At 33.6% G+C, this 27,823-nt stretch overlaps 2 protein-coding genes and 1 long non-coding RNA gene across 4 annotated transcripts in view; 1 reads left to right on the plus strand and 2 right to left on the minus strand.

Annotated features, from left to right (window-relative positions):
• Positions 1-18: 18 nt before the first annotated feature.
• LOC126739963 (uncharacterized) lies at positions 19-27,442 on the plus strand. The gene is made up of 3 exons (XM_050445803.1): positions 19-239; positions 301-449; positions 26,950-27,442. Exons 1-3 carry the CDS (start codon positions 160-162, stop codon positions 27,246-27,248), a joined length of 528 nt encoding a protein of 175 aa, XP_050301760.1. The 5' UTR covers positions 19-159; the 3' UTR covers positions 27,249-27,442.
• The window catches only part of LOC126739969 (uncharacterized), a 122,803-nt gene continuing 96,475 nt past the window's right edge, over positions 1,496-27,823 (minus strand). Inside the window, exon 2 of the long non-coding RNA XR_007661752.1 lies at positions 1,496-3,439. This is a non-coding gene — a long non-coding RNA (uncharacterized LOC126739969). The remainder of the gene's footprint in view (positions 3,440-27,823) is intronic.
• The window catches only part of LOC126739956 (ribose-phosphate pyrophosphokinase 2), a 90,725-nt gene continuing 90,162 nt past the window's right edge, over positions 27,261-27,823 (minus strand). For both annotated transcript variants that reach the window (XM_050445794.1, XM_050445793.1), the window contains one exon: positions 27,261-27,653. In XM_050445794.1, the coding sequence (XP_050301751.1) occupies positions 27,561-27,653 (93 nt within the window). In that variant the 3' untranslated portion in view covers positions 27,261-27,560. The remainder of the gene's footprint in view (positions 27,654-27,823) is intronic.

Below are 27,823 nucleotides of genomic sequence, written 5' to 3' on the forward strand. Positions count from 1 at the left end.
ACAAAAAGTATATTTGTGTTCTGTGCTGTGCATAACAATAACAAACATAAAATTCATTTACCCCCATAATAGACACTGAGTTCCTATTGCCTTAAGACAGTGTACATATTCAAAAAAAACAAATTTTTTACAATATTCTTTTAAATTTTTTATTTGAAAATGTTGGCTACTCAGAATATGAATCAGTCTGGTATACCAGATAAAATGTGGCAGCCCCCTTTTGTCCAGTTTGAAACGACGTAAGCACTTTTAGATACTATTTAAAAATAGATTTTCATTAAGGAACTCATTTGCTTTTAGAATGGGCGAATTTGTAGTTGAATTATATTGGAAGCATGCGCCAGCCACTTGTAGAAACTTTGCAGAGTTGGCTCGTAGAGGTTATTATAATAACACAATTTTTCATAGAATTATTAAGGATTTTATGATACAAGGAGGCGATCCAACTGGTAAATATGCTCTAGAGAATAGACAATTTTGATCTTCAATAGCCAAAATTAGAAATGACACTCGCACTGCTATATTTTATTTTTATGAACTTATCTTAATTATAACTAGTTTCTGAGCACTTACACAAAATAGCAGATAATTTATTTGGTATACAGTTTATGCATTGTTTTTTACTATGCATTTTTAATATGTCATCCTTAAATTAAACTAACAGGGACTTCTGAATATAAATTTTAATTATAATTTTAGACTTTCTGAGAGATATTGAGGCAAAAGTTAAAACAATTATAAATAAAATCGCAGATTATAAATTTTAGCTTTTAACCCTTAAATTCCCATGCTATAAAAATCCACGTAAACACCCATGCAGAGACCCCAGCTAAACATATGATTTTAGATTGTTTACATTTTTTTTTTAAGTTAATTAGATTTAGGGAAAAATAAAACTATACATACTTTATATATTTGATCAAACTTTATTGAATATTCTAAAATAGAAAATAAAAATACATTCTAAATAACAAACAAAATACTTGGAGAAGGAAAAAAAAGTTAACACAAATCAGGAATAATTCATTATGCCCATTATAATTTGAAAAATGATTTAAGCCGATGCACATTTAGTACATACAATATTTTGTTTGGTTATTCTATGATTTTGACATACAAATTGTTTACAATGATCGCATCTAGTGTTCACTTTTTTATCACATCTTCTGGGACACTGAAAATATCTTGCTCTTTTTTTGTTTTGGTTCGCTGGTTAATCGGCAGCTTTTGTGGCACTATATACTGCTATTCCACAGTCTCGTAGAGCCGCCATTGTGTGCTCCTTATGGTTCCTATATTGTGCCCTTGTTTCCATATGTGATCGAGCCAAGTCATCACTTAGTTGCAGTAAGAAAAGACGTCGCCGGGAAGAGTTTTTTTTTTCAATCGGGATGTTTCTCCCTATAAATGACATAAGCATTCAAAGTACATATGTCTATAATATTAAAAAATAACCTATACGGCCATCGAGCTGTCCTTCTTATTTATTTATTCATTTATTTATTTATTTATCAACATATATAACATTTCAAGTACTTATTAATAATTAACAGTAGTCTTAAGTAAAAACTATAATACTAATAAACAATACTGTGCTAAACCTAATCCAAAGAGTGGGAGTAGGGCACTGTCCCAAGATAGTTGCCCTAGCTGACGACTTAAATTTATTTAAAGATGTACTGAAAAAATCAAGATCTTTTGCAAATCTATTCACTGTAGAAGATATTCTATTTATAGGACTGTTTAGTAGATAGGATGTTCTGCAAAAGGGAATGTGGTGAAGCGCCTGACCTCGTGTTGTGTAAGAAGATACATGCAAAGAGAAAAGGCACAGACATTCCGGACTTCTAACAATACCATTCAGAACCTTAAACGCAAAGCAAACATCAAAGACATGAAAATCCCCTTACCAGCTTATCAGCATTATCAACCCCTCCTTTAGTTTGGTTATAATCCAATATCATGATTGGTTTGTTGTCATCCTCTTCAGAGACCTTGTCTTTATCATGTTGGCTGGATAGAACATGAACCATTCTTCCCTGTTTCGGAATATAAGAAACCATTGTCAGATCCTTTTTAAACGCCAACAGACGAGTGAATTGGCCTAGAAGTGTATTGGGCTTATTTTTACAAACAGTTCCCAATAAAGTTAGATTTTTGGATAATAAATAGTTAGCTAAAGAGATGTTTGTGAAGAAATTGTCAGTAGTTATCCCTCTCCTAGTACCATGATATGGTTGTACCAGGTCAGATACTACCCTGTATCCTTGGTTTTTTTCTGGTAAATTTCCAAGAAGCTTTCCGGTGTAGACCTGAAGATTGCAAAGATAAGAAGTTTGTACGTCAGCAGCTGTCCATATTTTGATGCCATATCGACCAGGTTTTGACTTTATATACTGTCTAAAAGGGCACTTCCCACGAAATTAGGTATTGTGGGGCCTCTTCTTCAGTGGATCTCGGGATTCATCAGAGGTAGAACCCAGATTGTTAATCTTGGAGGTACATGTTCCTCTGAAATTTTGGTACCATCTGGGGTGCCACAGGGCTCTCACTCAGGCCCTGTTTTGTTTTGCCTCTTTTTGATTGATTTAGTTTGGAAACTTAAAAATTGTCGTGTGCTAATGTTTGCTAATGTTGATGATGTGAAGCTATTTAGGCTTGTCACATCCCTTTCTGATGCTGTGCTCCTGCAAAAAGACCTCAATTTATTCTTTGATTGGTGCCACTTGAATAGAATGTCCCTTAATATCAATAAGTGCCATAAGATTACTTTTTCTAAGCAAAGAAACCCTATTGCTTTTCTTTATAAAATAAATAATGTAGCAATTGGTGTCAAAACAGAGGTTTCTGAATTAGGAATATTTATTGACTCCAGGTTGTCTTTTAAAAGTCACATCAATCAGGTGACTGGTAGGGCAATGAAAATGCTGGGTTTTATCCAACGGTCTACAACTGATTTGTCTTTGTTTACTTTTAGATTACTTTATTGCTCTCTTGTTAGGCCCATCTTAGGTCCATCTTCAAGGCCTTATGTTTAGTGAAAACTCCCCCTTGCAAAACAAAGAAAGCTGTAAGTTCCTTGGTATTACCATTGATGGTCGCCTTCGCTTCGAAGATCATATCCTAAATCTTGCATCAAAATTATCCTCTGGATGCTTTGCAGTAAGAATGGCGGGGCATGAGCTGGGAGGGGTAGTTGCACGTTCAGTGTACTTTTCTCTTATTGAGTCCCACCTTCATTATGGCTTGCCTTTTTGGGGTTTAAGCAACAAGGGATTATTAAACATAATTTTTGTGATTCAAAAAAAGGCAGTTAGATACCTATGTTCCGCTGGGTTAAGAGATTCTTGTAAACCCCTCTTTATATCTCAAAAAATCCTAACTCTTTTTTCTCTTTTTATCTTAGAAACACCTACTCTTATTCATAAATGTCCTAAACCTCCCTCTAACACTGGTCATATGACTCGCCAGGTTAACGATTTTCCCTTACCAATCCCTATATCCTTCCTCACCAAGAACTCACTTATATACCTTAGCAAAAAAATTTACAACCATGTTCCTCTATGTATCAGACAAATTTTAGAAGTTAAGAGATTCAAAAAGGAATTAAAATCACTTTTATTATCCAGGGCATATTATAGCCTTGACGATTTTTTTAATGATACCTTTTAACCTGTGCTCTGACATCATTTTAGTGTTTTAGTTTTGTTTCCTGTTAAATAATTTAATTTACTTCTTCTAAATTCTGTTTTGTTGACAGCTTTACTTATTTTTTAATGAAATTTATCAAAAAGATGCTTTTTTTTATCAATCTGTTTTGTTATGATTAATTTTGATAATGTGTGTAAATTTTATGGTAAAGTGTTTTAGATGTTATGTTTGTTTGAAATTTAAAGTGAATTTGGAATTTTTTAGTTTTTAGGATGCTTGTACACAAGATTTTATTGTCTTACGTAATATAGCACATTTTCTTTCTTTCTTTCTTTCTTTCTTGGAGTATGGCTCAATTGTGTGGTCCCCGTCATATAACTGCTACATTAAGCAGATTGAAAAAACTCAAAATAAATTTTAAGGGTGGCGGCTTTTAGATGTGGTTACAGGAGACAGGAGTATTACTATCAGTGGGTCAGGGATAACCTGAACTTACCCACATTAGAGTCACAAAGAGCATTACTCGACTTATGTTTTATGCATAAGGTTTTAAATGCTACTATAGATTGTCCCGAGTTATTGTCTCTTTTTAAACTTAGGGTGCCTTCCAGATTGAATAGACAATCAGAAATATTTTCAGTCCCATTCCACCATACCAATTATGGCATTAATGAGCCAATTACACGAATGGCTCGAAGTGCTAATGGTCTGTCAGGACAGATAAACTTTTTTGACTCTAGGATAACATCTTTTAAGAAGCAGTTAAAGAATATTATTTCATAGGGGCTTTAATTAATTAACTCATCTACACCTTTCACTGATTTATAGATAGTTTTGTATCTGAATATATATGTTTGTATGGGTATGCTATGTAATACTTTTGTAAATGGATTCCGTTAATAAATAAATAAAAATAAAATTAAAAAAATAAACCAACTGCTCGTCAATAGTAATATGGCCATATGGCTCAAACCCTTTTTTACAATTGGTCACGAAAAGATCCCATACTTCTCTTATGGCAGCTAATTTGTCATTCTCCTTTCTTTCTGCTCTTGTAGTTTTATCGTCAAATCGTACAAATGTTGAGATTTCTTCAAATCTATTTCTTGATAATGAAGCAGTAAAAAAGGCTCGACGAATGGTATTAGTGGTCCACATTTCCTTAGTAGATTCTTTCCTACAGCGTAGCGCGCCTGCTCTCATCTTTTATTTCCGGCGTTAAAAATAAATTGAAAGCTTCTATAAATGTGTTAGCATCAGCACTGTATTGTGTAATTCCAGGCTTAGTATTTAGAATATTTCTTTGCATTCCGCGAGTTCGGACAAAAGGTTGCTTATACCAAATCATGCCAGACTTTGCAGTGTAAAATGGGCCACTAACCTGTTTATTAGTATTTTCTTGTTCTGTAAATTCTTCACCAGAATCCTCTTCAATACCAATTTCCAAATTATCCTCGGTCTCCGAGACATTTTCTGTACCAAAAACGTCTTTTTCAGAAGTATCACTCTCATAGTCAACCTCAGACTCAAGATCCAAATCCTCGGCGATTTCCTCTAGCTCACGTTGTGTGAGGGATCGCTTCCTATAAAAATCACCCATTTTTGAAGCTCTGAAAAATAAAAATGTAAAAGTATTTTTTTTTAAATATGGCGCCGTAAATGCTCGTCGGTACCCCACTCACCTAAATTACGTCTAAGCTCGATACACTCGCTTCCAATGGTGGTCGGGTACTAAATAATGCGTTCAAACGCCAACACAAACTACAAACACATACCAAGCGGCAATGTTGCCAATATGTTCAAATAAAAGACTTAGAGTCGGATAGAGTCGGGCTTGGGGTCCTTACGGGACCCCTCCTCGGGGGTTTAAGGGTTAACAAAACAAAAAACTCCAATAATTCCAATTATCTGCCGAGTACTATTTTATGGAATAAAAACATTTTGCTTTTAGGTAGCATAAGAGTTTGTACAATTTTTGCATACCTAATTCAGTAGATTGATCAGTTGATAGATCTTTAGTATTTAAATAAATTTCATGGATCCTAATCAGTTCACTTGTAGTTACATCGTTACATGGGATTTTAGACTCATTGCATCTTAAATTGTGGACATATTTTGCAAGTCTAACCTCCATCTTAAATATACTAGGTCCTACTAAATAAAAAATAATTTTCTCTCAATTGTCTTTTTTAAAGAATTTAAGAAGAATTGAAAAGTTACTAACTGCAGCAACCCCATAACACAAATGACTTTCTGTCTTAGAACATTGAAAGACTAGGATCAGTAAACAACAACTTTGTTTGAGTTCAACCTGTGCTCAGGGGCAAAGGGGTGTTTTGTTTACAAACACATTTATCAATTCTCTGTTGTCAAGTATACACATTTCCAAAAGAGGAAACTTTCAGCTACTTATTAACACATAATACATATGTTATATAAATAAAATGTCATCTTGTCAAAGTCAAATGGCTTTGTGTTTACACATAATGCAGAAGGTAATAAAACGGTAATAAAAAGAATATGCAGAAGGTTGTAAAATAAAACGGGATATGGATTGAGAAAAGAGCCAAACCCTCAGGACATCTGGTTAGGCCACTCAGTAAGCACCTTGTAAGCAAAACAGACATTATAAAATTCTCTTTTTTCTGACAATGCAGTAATAGACAAATAAGGCATAGTTTGCTCCGTAGTAAGAACTACAGAGTAGGAATCTGAAGGAATCTGAATTCGATGTTTTCAATTTGAGATATTTATTTATTTAGCAGTTTATTTCCAACAGGCAAAGCCCAGTTACAGGAAAATCTACAATTAATGTTTTGAAAGTGTAAACAAGTATTAAATTACTATAAATTAAATAACAAAAAGAAAGAAAAATAAAGAAAACTTAAATTACTATAGTAACATCATATATATATCAAAATTAAAGGAGAGGAGTAAATTAACATTAGAATGAACAAAAAAAGTGATTCATGGGACAAGGGAAAAAAGGAAGAGAAAAGGAATTATGGTGACTGTTGGTTTGTCAGAGACAAAACTAGATCCTTTATGGAGCATACAAATATGTCACAGGTTTGTCACTGAATTAAAAATTCTGCACATTTGATATACAGGATCCTGAAACCTAATGGTAGTTCTGGCGCGATCTAAAGCAAAAGTGATATTTGCTCTAGAAGCAAATCGTGGTACATGAAATAGAATATCGTTCAAGAGAGGAAGAGAATTTATATGATTATTGACCAACTTCCATAAGAATGTTACAAAATGAATTGTTCTCCTCATGTCCATAGATTGCAGATTAAATCTACCTGACATCAGATCATGATCATGTCCCCTAACAGGATATATTCCATCCTCATGAGACATAAGAAACTTTAAAACCCTTCTCTGAACACTCTCGATGTAGCCAACATGGCATTCATAGAAAGGACGCCACACCAAGGAACCGTATTCCAGTCTTGATCTAACAAAGGAAAAGTACAATAGTTTTATTGAGTTTGAGTTGTTTGATTTTGAATTGTTTGAGTCGGCTATTTCGAATGACAAAACCCAGAAGTTTCAACGAGGAGGTCACTGTCTGTTCAATATGTGGCACAAATGTGAGCCTATCGTCCAATACAACCCCTAGATCTTTAATAGAAGTACTTCTACAGAGGATTTGATTGTCTACATTGTAATTAAACAAAACAGGCTCCTTGGTTCGGTGAAAGGAGATCACACAGCATTTTGAGATGTTAAGACATAACTGATTTCGACTGCACCACCCCCTTATTAGGTCCAAGTTACTCTGTAAGAACAAGCAGTCCAAGATACTATTGATACACCTGAATATTTTCATTTCAGATCATCAGCATAAGCAAGTCTAGGCAGGAAATCAATTCTATAAGATTATTAATATAAAAGATAAAAAGAAGTGGGCCGAGATTGGATCCCTGTGGGACTCCAGAAGTTGAAACAAAGGTATTAGATCTGCAACCTTCCACCTCAACAAACTGTAGACGGTCAACAAGGTATGACGAAAGCAACGAAATTAGCCTTTCTGAGAAGTTGAATTGCTTGTTCAATGTTTCCAGCAGAATGCTATGATTTATCTGATCGAAAGCCTTACTGAAATCAGTATACACCACATCAACCTGACTTTTCTATTGAGGGCTGAAGAAATAAAATGAGTCACAGTACAGAGGTTAGTGATACACGACCTTTTAGGAATAAAACCGTGCTGATCTATAGAGAGTAGTGATTGAACTTGGGGAAGAATTCTGTTATAAACAATAGTTTCAAAAGTTTTGGAAAAATTGCAAAGTATGGAGGTAGGTTGGTAGTTGTCGATTCTGTTTATATCGTCTTTTTTGTGAATTGGTATTACTTTGGCACATTTCCAGACGCCTGGAAATTTGCCAGTTTTCAAAATAATGTCTTTATTAAAATTTACAACTGGTAAATTCTAAATGGCGAAGTTGAAGCTTACTTCCTAGCTTAACCATACAAATCAGCTTGAGGTTAGATATTACAAAGAATTTTAAAAGAAAAAATAGGAAATAGAATAGGTATTTAACAACACTCTAGGCTAACAGAGATCAGTAATATAACTGCTTATCTTTCGTCTAAATATAGAAGGTGAAATATATTTTAACTCAGGAGGAATTTTATTATATTGCAGATGAATACAGTAACTAAAGCTCCTCTCAAATAAAACAGTTTTTTGAAGAGGAGGTGTAATAAAATGCTTATTTCTTAAGTCCAAAACATGAGCGTCATATCTAAACTTAATTTTCTGATAAAGGTAATTAGGACATTTTTTAAAGACAATTTTATTAAAGAGAACAAGACTATGTAGTAACCTCCTTTCACTAATATTTAGCCATCTCATCAAGCGTAACTCACTACTCACACCTCTATCAAATTTTCCCATTTCATTAATTAGCCTTACACAACAATTTTGAATGTACTGTATTCTTTTTATATCACTTATCAAAAGGCAGGGGCCATACAAAACATCACAGTAAGTGAAATGGGACATTACAAGACTGTCACATAAAACTTTTTTTAGTTCCTTATTAAGGAGCTGCCTCTGACTATAAAGTAGCTTAAGGTTAATAAAAGCTTTTTTAATACATTAATCAATGTGCTCAGTGAACCTCAACTTAACATCTAACAAAACTTCAAGATTCCTAGCCACATTACTACAATGTATTAGTTGACCATTCAATTTAATCTGAACAAATTTCTCATATGTGTCTCTGGAATGCAACCTACCAAAAAGAAGAACCTTACATTTACTTGGGTTTAAACTCAAACAATGATTTTCTGATGCCTTTGCTAGCATGTTAAGGTCGTAAGATACCTTATCATTAGCTTCTAAGATTTTGTTAGGAGGAAAAAAGAAATAAACCTGTGTATCGTCGGCATATAGATGAACTTTTGAATATTTGAGACTCTTACACAATTGTGACGTATACAGGGTAAAAAATAGAGGACCAAGAATAGACCCTTGTGGTACTCCGCAAGAGAGATCCATAGCCGAGGATTGCTTCCCATTGAGTTTCACTATCTGAGTTCGACTGGTCAAATATTGCCGAACTAGAGAGTGAGCACTCTCCCCAAAACCTAAGAATTTTAGTATAGCCAGTAATAGTAGGTGATTTAACTTATCAAAGGCCTTGGAGTAATCAAGTAGAGTCAAGATTGTTAACTCATTACAATCAGCTGACTGTATAATATCGTCAGTTACTTTTAGAAGAGCAGTAGAGCAGCTGAAGTCTTTTCGAAACCCGGACTGAATAACCGGCAAGATATCAAATCTGTTTACGTATGTTCTGATTTGGCTTTCTAATACCCTCTCTAAAACTTTTGAGATGACAGGGAGAATGCTAATAGGCCTAAGGTCGGATAATTCAGTTGGAGAAGGGACTTTTGGAATAGGGATAAGGTATGAGGACTTCCAAGAATCGGGAAAAGTTGAAGATTCAATACAACAATTAACAAGATGCACTAGAAATGGAAGAATATATGGACAGCAGTGGAGCAGCATCGACAAGCCTATACTATCTGTCCCAATGGCCTCAGATTTCATTGAGAATAAAGTAGATTTAACTTCTTCAAGCGTTGCTAGCTGAAACTCGAAGTTTCCTACCCCTTCCTTAACATTTAGTAGTTAATAAGACAACGTTTCTGGATTAGGCGCGTTGGAAGATGCAGCATTTATAAAAAAGGTATTTATGATTTCAGGGTCACCCAAGTGGTCAGGAATGGTCTTTTGAGGCTTGCAATGTATGTTCAGCTGACGTAGTACCTTCCAGTTATTTTTGGAGTCACCCTTTTGTAAGGTGTTATTGAGATAGCACTTCTTCTCTATTTCAACAGCCGCTGTCACTTGGTTCCGAAGTTGGCGATAGTGTTCCCAAAAAACTAAGACCTAAAACCTCACCAGTTGACTGCGTAGGTCGTAAACTAAAGATGATCGTAAACTTTTAATGTTTTTTTTGTGACAAGATTCTGACGGAACTAGTCTTTGTTTTATTTTTCAATGCGTCAATGATCTTTATAGGCATTCTGAAAAAGTTTGGCAGAAGCTGGCACAATATTTTCTGTTCCTTGAAAAGAATTACCATTGGCATCGCACATGATAGACGGAAGTGAAGAGTGACCTTTGTTAGCTCTAACAAAAGACCAAAACGATGAGGGATCAGTGACAATATTCTCCTCGGCTTGGGTCACAAATGAATTATAGGCCTCACGGGCTTGAGATTTTACTGTCTGACGAAGCCTGTTGTATCTGGAAAGATTAAATTCAGTTGGAGAGGATCTATAATCACGATATACTTTTTCCTTCTTAAAGATATTAGAAATAATTTGTTTTGAAAACCATACTGGAAATCGCCGTCGTCTTCGTTGTTTTAAAGGTGCTGTGCAGCAAAAGCTGAATCAAGTCTTTTGTAAAGTTCCTTGCAAGCGCTGTCAACGTCAGAGGACTGCAAGACGGACAACGAGTCTGCATCAAGCAACAAATTATACATGAGTGGAAAGTCTGCTTTTCTGAAGTTAAACTGCTGTAGGTTATTTTAACTTATAGAAGGATTATATTTATAAGGGGAAGCCGATTTAAAAGAGATTTTCAAAGCAGAATGATGCAAATCGGTTATATAATTTTGATGACACTGACGTCGAAATTTGAAAAAACCAAGTCAAGAAGCCTATTATTAACATTTGGAATATTGTTAAACTGCTTAAGACCAAGGATCTCGCATAGGTTGGTCAAAAGCTTGCACTTGACACTGCTAGCTTCGGTTGTCTGATAAGACGGAACATTAAAATCTCCAACAATCAGAACGCGTTTTGTGTGGACCAGATCCAGTGACATAATTGTTTCACACAAGGTCTCAAAGTCTCTCTCGGTTGTGCAAGGAGGGACATAGATTACAAATAAATAAAATACAAAATAACCATAAGTGAGCTTACAACCTAAAATATCTATAAGTGGTGTGGAGTTAAGGATGTCTTCCAAGTTAACCCTCTCTAGGTGGATGTTGTGAGAAGCTGCGACCAAGCAGCCACCACCACGAGTAGCGGCCACTCTATCCAGCTGTCTGTCAGATCTGAGCACTCTAAATGTTTCTGGACACAATTCAGAGTCGAGAATATCTGGTTGAAGCCACGTTTCGGTGAAGGCAATGATGTCAAAGTCGCACACGGAGATCCCTGTATAAAGCTTATCAGTCTTGGTGCGGAGGCCACGTACATTTTGATAACAAAGACTTAGGTAGTGTGAAGTGCTGGAAGGATTTAGTTTTTTGTGGCGATGACAGGTTTGCCATTGTCAAACTTGATGTACAGATTTGTTTCTCCATTGGATCGCCGATGCTCAAGTACGTCCTTGACCTTTTGCAGATCACTCCTCTGACTAGGAGTGAGGTCAGCCTCAATGTAAACCGCCTTAGCAGAGCTAAGCCTCCTCCGGTTCTTTAGTACATTGGTTACAGATATGTTGTTTTGGTAACAAGGGGCGCAGATTACATTTGCAAATTTAAGATTCGAGCGAACTAAAGATAGATACAATGTTTTCAGTGCCGAAATGTTTGTAAAATCCTTGCATGATTGCCTCAAAAAGCCTAAGAGTTTATTTGCCTTACAGATCATAATATCAAAGTGCTAAGAAAAACTAACCTTTGGATCTAAATAAATATCCAGATCCTTCACCAATTCAAAACTCTTAATGCAACAGTGTTAATGGAATAATCAACAGGGTGAAGATTTTTTTGTGATTAATCCATTGTAATAAAGAGCTACAAATGCCAAGTTTAGCAAGTTTATCGAGTAAGACGATTCAGAAGGCATTTGATAGCCTCACTGAAGTCTGTATAAGTCAAAGTCAAAATATACTTTATTTGCTAAGTTTACAAACTTGTGCTAAAAGCTTCCTAAGCCTAGAATACAGAATACAGAAACAGAATACAGAATCGATTTTGAATGTACATAGAAGCATATTGTATATAGTCAAAGAAAAAACCAAAAAAGAAGAAAAGAAAAGGCGAGAACCAACATAAAACAAGAATAATAAAAAAAAAATCTGATCAACAGATATATAATTAATTTTAAACACTAAAATGAGTCATTAAAATACTCTTCAATGCTGTAGTAAGCTTTTGGTAAGATTAATTTCTTTAGTTCTCTCCTAAACTTTTTAAGGTCTGTAACAGTCCTAATCGAAAAAGGAACATGATTAAATATTTTACGACTAATAAATATAAGAGAGTTTCTCGTAAATGTAGAGGGGGGGATTGGAAGAGGTAAGTTGTTTACTTGACGAGTATTATGACTGGTGCAGGATGGTGGACTTCCAGACTTATGTATGAGTGTTGCAGTTTCCAATATAAAGAGTGAGAAAACCGTTAAAAGTCTTTCAGCTACAAAAAGAGGTTTACAAGAGACTCTCAGACCAACACCACACAGATACCTTAATGCTTTTTTCTGAATAGTAAAAATTATGTTAAGGAGTCCCTTGGAGCACAAACCCCAAAATGGCAACCCATAACGGATATGAGAGTCTGTTAAGGCGAAATAAACTGAACGAGCAAACAACCCCCCCCCCAACTCGTGCCTGGCAACCATGACTGCAAAACAACCAGAAGAAAGTTTAGCAGCGAGGCCCAAAACGTGGTTGTCAAACCTTAAACTCTCAACAATGAAGAGGCTGAGAAATTGACAATCATCCCCACCATGTAGTGGGTTCTGCTTATCAAACAAAAAACCCTCTACATTACATTTAAAGCCCAGAACAAAAGTCTTATCAACATTGAATATAAGCTGATTGCAGATGCACCACTCTTTAATTTTGTGAAGGTCCTCTACTATGAGAGATCTGACTACTTTTTGATCTTTGTTATGCCACAGAATTGTAGTCCATGCAGTGATAGAGAGCTTAAGTCATTAACGTATAATAAAAATAAAATAGGACCTGACCCCTGAAGTACACCACATTTAAGGTGTGCTATCCCTGACGAAAATCCAGATGCAACCACCCTCTGGGTGCGGCCTGACAGGTATGACTTCAACCACCTCAAAGCCACTCCCCTAAATCCGTAAAAATCAAGCTGTGACAGCAGTATTCCATGATCCACACAATCGAAGGCCTTGGACAGATCACAGAACACCGCTGCTGCAGTCTCCTTGGAGTTCATAGATATCTATCTATCTCTCTCCAAGAATCTGAAAATGGCATCGTGCGTGCCCTTAGATGACTAAAATCCATACTGATTAGGGGACAGCACATTGTATTTGGTCAAAAAAGAGACAATTCTCTTTTTTGCAAGCCGCTCAAGAACCTTGGAGAGGGTAGACAAAATTGATATGGGACGGAGGTCCCATATCAATTTCGTCGGTCGAGGGTCGGTCCAAGCTATCACCTTTATGAAGAGGGATAATCATAGCTTTCTTTAAACAGGATGGGAACACGCCCCGAAGAAATGACTGATTCATTGCCCAAACCTAAAGCGCTCGCAGGCAGAAGTGACAGCATACGTGAAGAGATACCATCGGCACCCGAAGACCTATGATTTGTCAAGCACTGAATTGTTTCAAGGACCTCGGTGGCATCTACAGGGTGGAAGAAGAATAATTGGTTGATAGCATGCCGATTAAGATACTGCAATGGATCGCCGTCATTGGGAACTTAGAAAAATAGTCATTGAAATCATCGGGTCCCAAGTCCGATTCAACCAACCGCTGACGACAAGACTGCCTACATTCATTAATGATTAACCAACTTTCCTTCTGTCTGTTACCGTACGAGTCTAAGCGCTCATTGTAATACAGTTCCTTTCTGACTTTTATCAGACGCCTTTAAATTTTCCGATAGTCCTGAAAATAAGACCTGATGAATTGATTGTCAATAGATTTGCGAAGTCTTGCTAAGCATCGCAAATTTTGGGCAGATGTTTTTAGTCCCGCTGTGATCCATGGTTTTCGTCTCTTGGATTTAAGTCTAACCAAGGGAAAGCAGATATTTATTTTATCACGTAATGTATAATAGAAGGAAGAAAATGGTTGTGGAGCAGCCCGAATTGTATTCCAGTTAACAGACGAAATGGATTGAGAAAATAAATTCAAATTGTTCCCACTAAATACTCTCCCAATGCGACGACCAGATTTGTTTTTAAAATCACCAGGGAATTGGACATACACCCCCTCGTGATCCGATATACCCAGTGAGTGCACTGAACAGGTAACACCGTCCAAATTACTGCAGAAATAATCAATAGTGGTCGATGAAGAGGACGAAATACGAGTGGGTGCATTAACATGCATGGTGAGTGCAAATGATTTGAAGATTCCATCAAGAGAAATTCTTTGCGGTAAGGAAACCTCTGAATAATTAATATTAAAATCTCCAGCCAAGATAACACGCGAGTGAGGAGGGAGCTGGGACAGAAGACAATCTAACAAACACACTGATATCCCCAGAGGACGGGCGGTATATACCAATAACGTACTTATTAAACAATTTACAAAAACACACCGAACACTCAAAAACCCGTTCAACTAAGGCATCACCAAACTTATACAACAATACAGAAAAAGTTTTGAAAATGTCTCCTAATTAGAACAGCAGTACCTCCATGCAGAGAGTTTTGTCTATAATAAACTGACAGTGGTACATACTCATCAATACAAAAACATTCATTAGGTCTAAGCCAATGTTCTGTTAATATAATAATGTCAGGAAAATTAAAATTAGCAAGCAGAAGTTGAAGCTCATCCACCTTATTCCGAAGGTATTTAATATTTAATAAAAATGCACTACAATGCTTTAATTTTGATTTTGCAGTTGAATGAAAGGGAGCTTCAACCTCTACTATAAAAAAGAGGAAGGAAAAAAGGTCTCATCTATAAAAAAGAGTCAGAACCAGTCACACGCTCAGATGCAGTTCCCACGCTTTCGACAAAATTAGGTGATCTATTTAGTTTTAGATGCTTAGAACTATGCAGTGAGTTTAGAAAATATTTTTTTATGTGACCATGTAATATACAAGCCAAATCAGCAAAATGATTAGCGTAATTGCATTCAAGTATTCGACTTAGATCAATGTTGTTTTTATGGAAAGCTTTATATAATGACAGATTGCTATTATATACAACACTGCAACTTGGTCCAAAACAAGGGCTTGTCATAACGAGGAAAGTAGTGTTTTTGCAGGGAATGATAAAATCGTTAATAATAGATGTAGGAGAATATGTTCCGTTCAACCACAAGATCACCAAATCGTTCTTGGTAAAATTGGAAGCAAGAGCTGAAACAGTTAATACCAAATAACGAGTCAAGCAACCAGGTTTTAGAAAATATTGAATGTTGTACACATCTCTCATTTGGTACGTAAAAGCTTAAGAATTAATCTATTATATTTTCCAGCCACAAACAGAAGCTTTTGACGAAAATCATGTTTATTGATCTCAGTATGCACATTCCTGGAGTCAGTGACTGTTGATACCACCTGCTGAGTTTTCAAGAGCCCAATCTCCAAAAGGTGGCTTTCTTTTTCTGCTTCTAAAACTCCTATAGAAGTCACCATCTCTTCATTAATAGAAGAATACTCATCAACATCTCTTTGTAGCAAAAAAATTTGATGTTTATATGCAAGACTCTCCTTTTCTATAGCGTGAATGTTGGTAGTTCCTTATTTAAATCCGTTAATTTGTCCATTTTGAGTGAAAGATCCATTTTTTCCTGTTCCAGAGACTTAACCAACAAATTCAGATCCTGTTCCTTAGTTTTAAAATTGTCAATCTCGTAACTAAGTTCGTCATTTTTTTTATTGAGAATATCAAGTGTCGATGAAAACTTTCTTTCCGCTTCCATCATTTCATCCTCAAAAACCAGACTATTTCTACGAATTCTCTCTAAGTGTCTATCCTTTTCCCTAAGTTCCTCCATCATACTCTCAATTTTCTGTTCATAGGCCCTAGTTTGACCTTTTTCTTCATTAAAAGTTGTCTGACATCTTTCCGTATACAAAATTTTATAGCCTCCCAACTAGGGTTGCCAAGTTTTCCACAAGCCAAAGGAGGACTTTTCTGGAAAGAGGGGGGAGGGGCATGGGCGAAGTTAGAGCCTCAAAAATGGGGGGGCTAAAGCCCCCATCCAGGGGCAGAGTTACACGAAGAGGTGAGGGGGTGGCCATCAAAGAAAAGTCCGCCGCAGGCGCCGCCGGAGGTAACAAATTTTTTGGTGGGCACCTTCATTTTCACTTATAAGTCGTTAAAATTATTAAAAAAAAAGAATAGTCTTAAACAGCTTCTATTCTAATTTGCTGTACTATATACATAATATCATGAATTTCTTTTACTTTTATTTTCATATTAGGTTTCATCCAAGGAACACGTTTCTGAATTTTATTGCAATATCCATAATGTATGAACTATTCTGTATATGTATTGGAGTATATTGAATACACAGCAAAAGTCAAAAGTCGCTAGTTTTTTAAAAAAATTTAAACTTTCAAGAAAAATTTTCAAAGTTCAAAATAATATCATTTTAATATCTAATTGTCGGACTTAATTAATTTAGACAAAGTTAAACACGAACGTTTCGGTTGGTAAGTATCTCCAACCATTATTATATTAAAATCTTATATTATATGGTATAATATGGTATTCAGTTTTTATGGTAACGGTTGGAGATACTTACCAACCAAAACGTCGTGTTTAACTTTGTTTAAATTAATGACAATGCAAATCCGACAATTAGATATTACTTCTCCATTGTCTGCCACCTTCAAAACCAATATCATTTTAATAAAACGCAACAATTCTTTAAAAATAGTAAAAGCTAAATTTATTAAAAATGTCCTTAAATGAAATGAAATCCAATAAAACTATCTTATAACTACTCTAATAAAACTTTTCGATTTCCTTTTTTTAAAAACTCTTTTAAAATTTCATCTGGCGACAATGACTTTGTTAGACCACTTTCAATACTAAGAGTGGTTAGTGCTAAAGAATTAAATCGATCCTGACCCATCGTTGACCTAAACCAATTTTTAATTCTTCTCATTAAGAAAGAGCGTTCGCAGGACGCTAAAGAAATTGGCAAAACTATTGCTATTTGCATAAGGGTATATGCATTTGGAAAAGTCTCTTTTCTTAATACATCTTTAATATCAGAAATGGTAATGTTGTGGCTCTGGCTTTTATTTATGCAATTCCCAATAACGGTCATTTCAGCTTTTAATAGCTCCTATCGATTAAAAAGGTATCTCAGATTTAGCTAATTTCTGACTTTCGAAAGAAAATCTTATTTTTAGATGATTTATTATATTGTCGAGAGACCTATAATAAATTGAAATTAGCCAAAACTTTTGTGCCTCATTTTTTATCAAAGGTGAATTTAAGAACGTTTCTTCGTGTACTGCGGAAGTGGAAGCTTCAACCACATATTCTTTAAGTCTTATACTTTCTGTTTTTTTACGTTTTAAACAATTTTTTTGGGGGGGCTAATTTCATTTTAAAGGGGGCTAAGCCCCCCAAGCCCCTCCCTAACTTCGCCCATGGGGAGGGGGTGTGCATGCCTGCATGGAAGAACGAGAGGTTTTCGTAGGGCGGGAAGCATGATGTAATAAAATTTAATAAATGTATAATTTCATGCAAACATAAATTATATTTCTTATATTGCAATTTGCAAACATAACGTAAATACATTTTGTAACGAAAATAAATAAATTCTAACGAACAAATAATAAAAATTAACAACACAAAAAAAAAAGGAAAATATTATATGCAAACTTAATCTAATAACGCAAAACGAATCAGTCTAAAAGAAGTGCCTATTGTGGCAATACAAATAAAAAACGAAACTTAAGAAAAACTTGACAGAAATTAAACAGATACTGATAAAACGACATACAATAATAATTATCAGCTCTTAGGGAAACAAAAATTTATATTTCTGCTCTGATTTTGCGGCAGATAATAAAGAATTATTTGATTTTATTTTTTTGTAAAAATCAACACACTTTTCGGGCTGATTAAAAAAAATAATAATTTTGCTTTTAATTAGCTCTTTTGAAGCTTTGTTTCTTTCATCTCGCCACTTCGTGTTCATAACAGAGAAAACCCTTTCGGGAAAAGCGGAACTAGCTGGCATGCTGAAAATATATGATATCACTCTAAAAATATTAATAATATTGGGAATTTCGATTGCATTAAAAATGTTTACATATTTGGCTACCGTATCACAATTTATAAAATTAGGATCTACTGTTTTCAGCCTATCAAAAACTTTTTCAAATACCTGGCACTCGTCAAATAATTTATCACAGTCTAATCCTATTATGTCCTGCAAACGCAACCGCGTAATAACATTAATAATGTCATCATAATTAAAGCATTTTTCACTTAGTGATATTTTGCTTAATAAATGTGAAGTTGAAATTTTATACATAATACCCTAATGTAATTATCAAAAAAATGCAGTTTGGTTGAACGATCCAATGGAGTGGAAATTTAATTTTTTTTTTGAATAAATATTTTTAAAAATGTCTTTGGGCGGACATCGATTTATTTGATTTTGGATATTATTTAAAATTACTATAGTTTATTTTTGAGAAAGTGTTATTTGAAATATTTATTTTTCTACTACCTTATAAGAAAATTTTTAATTTTATTTCCCTGCATAATTGAATTTTTTTATTTGACTATATCTTGCTTATTATTTTTTACGTTAAATTGTGCTTATTAATAAGAATGAAAGTAGAAAATGAAGTACTGTAGGAGCGGTGTCATTTCCTCACTGTGGATGCTTTTGCTGGATCAAACTTCACCCACTTAAGGAAATTATGCACTTTGCTCCCTTTTGTTATACAAATAACTATTATTTTTTTAAGTTCTCTATATGTGGACATATCAAAAGGAAAAGCCCAACTTAAACAATAGGGTATTGTATATTTAGAAAAAATAAATAAATGAAAAACAAAATTTATAAAATATTGTAGTATTGTACTTTAATTTTAATCTTAATATAAATGTTATTAATCTTTTTGAAATAAGTACCTATTTTTTTAAATAACTTTTATACCTAGGTAGAGAGGTAATTTTGGTAAGTGAAAACACAATGGATTTAATTAGTTATACTGTTATATAAATGTATCATATATTAAAGTTTTATTTTATAAATGCTGCAAAGACATGTATAATGTATATGACTGATTTGAAAAGAAACTTAATTATTTTATGCTAAAATACTAATTTACAATTCGCAGTTTCGATTAATACTCATAAGAAGAAACTGCAAGAAACTTATGAGATAGGTAATGTTTTTTTTAAATATTTGCCTAAAACTTACATAAAAAATTATAATACACATATACATACATATATACTTAAACCTATAAAAAAATACCTATAAATAGAAAAAAATATACAATTAATTATTTTTATTTCCTGCTCCTTCTTCTTCTTTGATGGAAAATAAATTTGTTTGTACATTTTTCGTTTACTTGTATTTGTCATATTTATCTGTTCCATCATTGATGTCAGTTGTCTCATGCACCTAGACATTTACAGGTTGTATATGTTAATATATCTTATATAATTTTATAAAAGGATAACTTACTTATCATAAGTTTCATCATTTAAAGATCTTAAAAAGTTTGATATACTTTCAATTTTGTTGATTGCTTGTTGTGAATCGTTGTACTGCTACTTGTTGATTTTCAGTAATCTTCTCATTAACAAATGTTTCAATTTCTAGACTATGGCTAGCTTCAATATTATTGGAAGAACATTCCCCAAGGAGTTCACTTAAAACAGAATCGCTTCCCTTCCTTTGCTCACACACAACAATTGAAATTGCTACAAATTACCTCTAAAATCGCTTCGATTGCAACAATATACTTTTTCAATCTTGTCTTCAATTTTCCTTGTGCGAACAAGTGCATAGTTTGTGCTTATTTTATGCTCTCTTAACCATTCCTCAAATCTTTCTTCTCTGGAAAAATGGAAAGTTGAGGACTCTATTTTGATATCATGACTTGCCTGTAAATGAACTTCAAGTCTTTGATAAGTCTCACAAGAATACTTAGTCTCTATGCATAAGGGACAAGAAATGTGTGACTTTGGGTTATCTGGGAGCTGCTGCTTATGAATAACTTTAATATGTTTGTTCTTAGCTGAAATGGAAGAAAACATTTTATTGTTTTGGCACATATTTTTGTTGATAGTTTGGTCCTGATTCTGATGGTTTTGAGTAGGGTCGTCCATCTTTACAGCTAAAATCGCTGAATTGGAATTAATACAGCTTTTCAGGTATTATTTTAAAACACTATAAGCAACAATATGGTCAATATTTCACAAAGAAACAAGTTCAGTATAATCGCAATAATTGATCAAATCAGTTGGAGCTTTTTTACAAAAGTAAACAACCAACACGCAAAAAAAGCGGGAACATTCGTGTCGTTATTCTTGTCATTCACGTCAAACGACCGAATTTTTCTCCGAACATACACGATCACCGGCGGGAATCGGGTGCTTTTTAGTGGCGTCTCTATTGGAGCCCTCCTAACCTAACAAATGGCAAAAACAAACAGAAATAACAACGTAAAACGTAACTACAACTAACACCTTTAGAACCTAAAATCAAACTACAATAACCAAAATAAATGTAATGTAAATAAAAACAACACAAACCTAACAAAAATGAAGCTCGTAACAATATCAAGACAAATTTAAGAAGCTCAAAAAGGTGCTACCAAATACCTACAATTTAAAAATTATTAGTTTTACCTTGTATGGGTATTTAAGTACCATCAACAAAAAAATAAAACAATTAACAATTTTTACAAAACCGTCCAACGTCAAAATATAAAAAAGAAAGTCGTATAGAAAAGATGAAATCAACACGTGAAGAGGTGTCGTCTTCGTAGCGATCGAGAACAGGCGAAAGTCGTGTAGCAAACGGTGCACGGAATACAAAGCCATATTTTAGCGAGTAAGCGGTTTTAAGCGGCTTTAAGCGTCTTTAAGACATCTCATTCGAGCGATCAAGTCATGACGTCACCGTCTTAGGCGCTTTAAGCGTTTGTTAGCGGTCTCCCGAGACCGCTAATAAACTCGATATGTCAAAGTCAAAGGGAAGCTATACAAACAATAATAAACAATAAATATTTATATCAATTTTTTGATATTTTTTTAGAGTAGAAGCATTATATTTCTTAGTATGTATTAGTTTTATTTATTTTATATTAATGTCTCATATACATTAACAGTTAAGACATCCAAACCAAATAAAAATGCAGAAAATAATAAATTATCAAAAGAGCGAATAGATTTGCAAAAAATACAGTGAAGAACGTAAAGGTGAGGTTGAGCGGATATTTTTTTTAATTGATTTTTGATTAGTTTGGGTATATTTCTGTGTGAAAAAAAATATGAGTGAGGTTATGTTTAAGCCAGTAACTTTTTTGTTTATTGTATTTCCTCTTGATCTGATCCTTAAAATGTATGAGATCGGATTTAGTTAAATAGTTTTTAAAATTAGCGAAATTACTACAAGTCATTGGATCCATAAAGTTACTGAAATTATTGACATTCACCTTGCTAACCGATTCATTAATTTTTTAAATATAAGAGATTGGAGGAATTAATAAATTAACATTTATAGAGAGATCCAATTTCCCTGGTGTTCTAGGTCCTACTGATTGCACACATGTTGCCATATTAAAACCAAAAGTGGATAAACACAACAAGTTTTTGTGATTTTCCATAAATTCAATTATGATTTTCAAATGGATAGTGGTGGTTTTAAACTACAATTTTTTATTTTAAAGAAATAATATAGTTATAGGCATATATTTAAATAAAAAAACGCGAAAGAAGGCGAAAAAAATTAACAAAATAAATAAAAATTCCTAGTGTTTATCAATAAAAAAGAGAACTGACGTTTCCAACTGTCAAATATTAGGGAAAATAACAAATATATACCAAGAAACCTAAATCAAATCGAATAAAACGAGTTTAGCCGACGATTGAAGTTTAGAATCACCCGTCTCGTCGCGATCGAATTCAAAGTCGTGATCGTATCGAGATCGAGTCGTGATTTTAGAATCCCAGCCCAGGCTAGAACTATCGATCGGCTACGCTATAAGAGTTTTAACCTGTCACGGTATATTCATTATAGAACCGCTAAAACCATAAATTAATAGTAAATTAGAAGATACATACTAGTATTGTTTAATAATTTGAAAATAGAGTTGTCATTGTTATCAAGCGTATATTTTAGTTATGTTTTAAATTTTTAATTTTTTGCTGAACATTATTCACATTTTTCCGAGACCACTTACAAAATTTATACAAGTTTTGTTAACAAAAACATTTTGTGCGCGTAGCATTTATGCTGATTAGGTCATAACCATCTTAAATTGTTCGATATAATTTTGTTATTTATTTTAGTACCTACAAACTCGTGGTGTTGTATTTTATTAAATTCATTTCGAAAAATCCGCATAGATTTTTCGACAACCAGAGTGACATCTTTGCTTGAGCTAACTAAATATGTTATTTCGTGTCCACCGTAATTTTTATTTAATAAAAATATCTGAGAGGATTCGGTTAGACATTCATTTGACTTCAGTAAAGCGGCACAATCGGGGCAATTAAAATTTTCTAAAACTTTTCTAACTAAATATCCGGCATAGTACACGTTTGCACAATCTTCCAAAGAGTCTTTTGGATTAAGGGGTTGTTCTAGTTCTGAAGTTTTAATTTTGACGTCCTTTTCGAAATTTTCATTGTTGTCATCTAGACTATTAGTGGATATTGTAGTTATGGTTTGTTTAGCCGGATCGGGCAATATAAACTGCTTATCTGTATTTATCTCGGAATTTGAAATGTTCGACGGCATAAGTAAGTCTGTTGTACTTTTAATTCTAAAAAACAGCCGAAAAGATCTAGCTGTGGGATTGAGATTCCAACCACCACGCTGTCGCGCCATAGAAAAAAGTTTTCTAAAAAATCTTGATTTAATCTATTAGTCAGTAAAAATTGATTATTTTCTTTCTTTTGATCCTCATATAAAGATTTAATTGCACTAATAGATTGAATCATTCCATTAAAACAAGGTGGCCTTTTTCTAACTACTTTGCTAATATCTTTTTTCTCATTAAAAACATCACTTTTTTTTATTAAAAACATAAAAATATTTTTCCCTTTCTCTAAGGCATTTATCACTGATCCGTTTTCAGAACTAATACCGCAGTTAAAAGGATTTTTAGAATATAATTGTTTGCTATTTAAAGCAATAAAATTTGTAACGCTAATTTGCAGGACATCTTTTCAAATTTATTTGGATTAATATGCTTGTCAGTCAGTTTTGGCAGAACTCTAGCGGATTGAGACTCTCTATAAATTTCATAAGTTTTCTTAATTATATCAAAACTAATTTTTTTATTAAATAATTCAAATGTTCCTGATAGCATATTATTCCGAATACTCTTAAAAAAATGAGGTACATCGTAAATTGAAAATATTTTTCTGCCTTCACAATAAAAGCACAGCATAAAGAAACCAGCAGTCGCACTTCAATAAAAATACATTGGCTTGAATAAGCGAGTTCGGTGCATGTGTACTAACGCAGGCGCGGCATATTTGCTTATAGTAGGGATGCCGCTGACACTCGCTACGGTCCACGCGGCTTTTGCCTTGGCTAGAGTCGGACTTAAACATTTTTTTAGATATTATTATCTTGTAAAATAAAAATACCTACATAGTACAAATATTTATTTTTTAATATTAATAAAGTTCATACATTAACAAAATATTTAAACAAAAATAAACATCGCATTTCTACATCTAACAACGACGATATAGAAGAATACGTGCAGGAAGTTAATTAGGTATGTACCATAAATTTAAGAGACCATTCTTTGAGTAATTTTAATCAAAATCACAAAAGTTTTTATAAAAAACGCTACGCTTTGTAAAAACGCTATCAAAATAGTCACTAAGTACGGCGCTGAACTAGGCGATACACCTATGAACACAGTTCGATAAACAGTGAGCTCGGCATCCGGAGAACATGGCTGCGGCATGGCTAAGGATGCTATTAGTTCGCTTACATTTTCGAGCGAAGTGCGACTGCTGGTTTCTTTATGCTGTGATAAAAGTAAGGTGTATCTTTCGTAACGCCTGATAATTTCATAGCGCGCCTATTATTGATCTCCTGATCGCAAACCATAGCAAGAGGTGAAAACTCAACTGAATAAAGGGTGTTTAAAATGTATTCTATTATAATTTTTAAATCTTCTTTCGAAACGTAATTATGTGAAAAAAAGTAGGCCAATGGGAATTTCCAAGATGAATATATACCCTTAATGGAGAAGACAAGGGCATGGTTGGCTTTTTTCTCAGTTCGGCCGAGAGGTCCCAAGTCTTGAGATCCTTCTATTAAGTCGAGTTTTCTATTAAATACCAAGTTTTCTTTAAGGCTTATTTCATCGAACGCGACTAAACATTTTTTTTCATTTTTTGTCATTGCAGCAGATTTATGCTTTAAAAAATTTAAAATTTTATCGTCAATTTCAGTTTTAAAGTTATTTTGTGCAGTCCATTTACGAATTGTAGATACAGCCGGAAGCACAACGACTTTTTTCCTTAAAAAATAAAAAGCTGATGGAGACTTAATAGTAAAAAGAAATGGAGAATTCTTTTTCCTTTTGACTCCAAACTACAGGTCTTTTACCCCTTAATTGCATATTAACTAATATTTTTGCTACCGGGGACATGAAAGACAAAAACGGCAAAGGTTTAAAGGTAGCTAGTTTAGATTTTTGAATTTTTTTGTGCAATCTAGATATTTTTTTTAAAAAAGTTTTATTTTTATTTGTTAAAAATTTTACCTTTTTTTTTTAGTTTTAATTTTCTTGGTGTCGTAATAGTATCCGGTAGTTCTACTAAGTTCTTAATAAATTTATAGGATGTATTTTCATGTTCAAATTTGAGGCGTTTCTTAGAAGAGATAAGTGGGCTAGTCTTAAAAGCTGAATTGTATTCACCTGCAGTATATTTTCTTTTTGGAGTCTGCACCTTTAAAGTTTTCTTGCTATCTGAAGCAAAAGGGCTGCTAAAGAACGCAGTATAGTTTTGAGGAACTGCATTATATTTAAGATATTTTTGGTTTTCTGTCCGGAAGTCGTCATTGTTAAAATGGTTTCTACAAATGTATTTATCACGTAAGCTCTCAACTGGAACTCCAGCCAACTTAGCGTTTCCTAAAATATTAAAAAAAAATCTAAAGTTAATAAAGCATAGACGGGCAAATAAAACAATAGTGAAAACTTTTTAAATACGTTTTTACAATGAGTTTAGTTGTGATAGAAATTAAGAAACAATCTAAATAATTCTAAATTTTCAGCCTTGATTTGGGCTTCTGCTTTCTTACAAAATATAAAGGGTAAACTGCAAATTGATTGCAGTATTGGTCATAAATATAGCAACAAATAGGTACATTTTTCCTTTAAAGTTTTTGATTTTTTAAAAAAGGGCACGCGCACATTGAAAGATATTTTACAAAAGTTTTATTTAAGGATATTTTTTGATATTTTAGAATAGAAATAAACAATTGTTTTTTAGGAATTAGAAAAGATATTTGTTTAAATATTAATAGCACAAGAAGCGAACTTGTACTTTTACTTATAATTTTACTTACCCGAATTTAATATCCATTGATTGCAAATGTCCTTAAGTTTCACTGGAAACCTAAACATCCTAACGGTAGAATTTCTGCGTGAATTACCACAATTAAATTATTCACATTTATTTCCACATGGACGTTTTTTAGCACTTATTTTATCCATTTTTAATTTAAGACTTTAAAGTGTAGCCGAACAAGACACAACTGCGAAAATATTTTTTTATAATAACACACTAAGAAAAAAATAGACCATTCAGGTTGCGTAGACCAATTGGGTTTTTGGGTATTTAGAATGCTCTCATTCGTCATGTGAGCGTGGGAAAAACCCAATATCTAATTTCGGGTTTTGGGTATTTCCCTGATCATGCTTATTATATAATTACTATTACTATTGATATACATTTTATGAAACAAAAATATAATTAAGGATGCTTTAAATTTATCCTGTTATTATAACTATAGGACTTATTATCGTACTGCTTTTAATTGAAATATAAATTCAATTGACATACATATACATTAAGTATGTATCTATAGTCCCTCTATAAGATCAATAATCTATTTTGCGGTTTCTTTCATCAAGTATCAATGTAAACTTCGTTAAATGTAAAAAAAAACCTCTTGGTCAATACCCCAAATGTTAAATTTACACACTAAATGTATAAATTTAACTAAATATGCAAGATCCAAAACCTTTATTATCCGCCGTAACGTAGAGGCACGCAACGAACCGGGATGCTCAAGGCAACTTAGACTAATAATTTTGGCTTGGGATGCTAGAGCTCACCCAGGCCAGCATCCTTTTAGGGTCCGCAAATTTAACATTGGATTATTTATCTGGTGTTTTATCAACCCTTTATTTGAAATATTTTAAAAAATTAAGCCGAAAAGTGCAACAGTGTCCAAATAAAACGATATATGCCAAACCTCTAAAAAGCAATTTTCGTGGGCCTGGGAAGCGGAGCCTTAAGGGGTCATTTAATGTAACCCAGTTTAATTTATATGTTTGTAATATTTTTATGCCTATAAAGCAATTTGTTCATCTGTAATTTGTGTATATTTAATATATTAATAATTAATTTGTGTCGGTGTTTAAACTATAGAGCCTGATTTGATTTTTATTTCAGGAACTGGTAAGGGAGGAATGTCAATCTATGGCCCTTCATTCAAAGACGAAATTCATCCGGAACTAAAACACAGCGGGGCGGGTGTTCTTTCTATGGCCAATTCCGGCCCTGATAGTAATGGCAGTCAGTTTTTTATCACCTTAGCTCCAACTCAATGGTTAGATGGAAAACATGCAATTTTCGGTAGGATACATTCCGGAATGCAAGTTATAAAGCGAATAGGATTAGTGGAAACAGATAGAGGAGATAGACCAGTAGATGAAGTGAAAGTTTTAAGGGCCAAAGTGCTGAAAAGTTGAAAAAAACACACATTAAGATTAAGTTATATTTTTTTATTTTATAATTATTATTGTAAGAGGGATTCTAGCAAGGATCTCTAAAACTTAAAAACAATTTTCGTGTGTATAAAAAATACAGACCTTTTCACAATGTAACTTAAGATTTAACACTGGTATTGGAAGATTAATAAAAATGTGCATTTTAAAAATAACAACGCGTTTATATATATTAAAAGATAATAAAGGAAAATCAAAACTAATAAATTTAACATGATGGGGATGTCTTAAAAAAACTTTTAAACCTTATCATCTAACAGAGGTAATGATGGGATATTAATAAGGTACATTTGAGAACAGGTAAGAAACACTTTCCCCGTTGTGTGTACGTCTCACCGCTTCTGCAAACATCATTGAAACGTCTATGCACTAAAACAGAAAAAAAACAAAATTAAATAAAGCCAAAGAATTAAAATAAAAAATATTTCAAATAAAATTATAAAAGGTATTAAAATAGGTGCACAATGAATTCATAGAATTTGCGGAGTGCGTATACATTGTTCTTTTAGCAAAAATGAATTAACCTTCGACTTCCCGGG

The sequence above is a fragment of the Anthonomus grandis genome, chromosome 8 (genome assembly GCF_022605725.1).
Source record: "Anthonomus grandis grandis chromosome 8, icAntGran1.3, whole genome shotgun sequence".
NCBI lineage: Eukaryota > Metazoa > Arthropoda > Insecta > Coleoptera > Curculionidae > Anthonomus > Anthonomus grandis.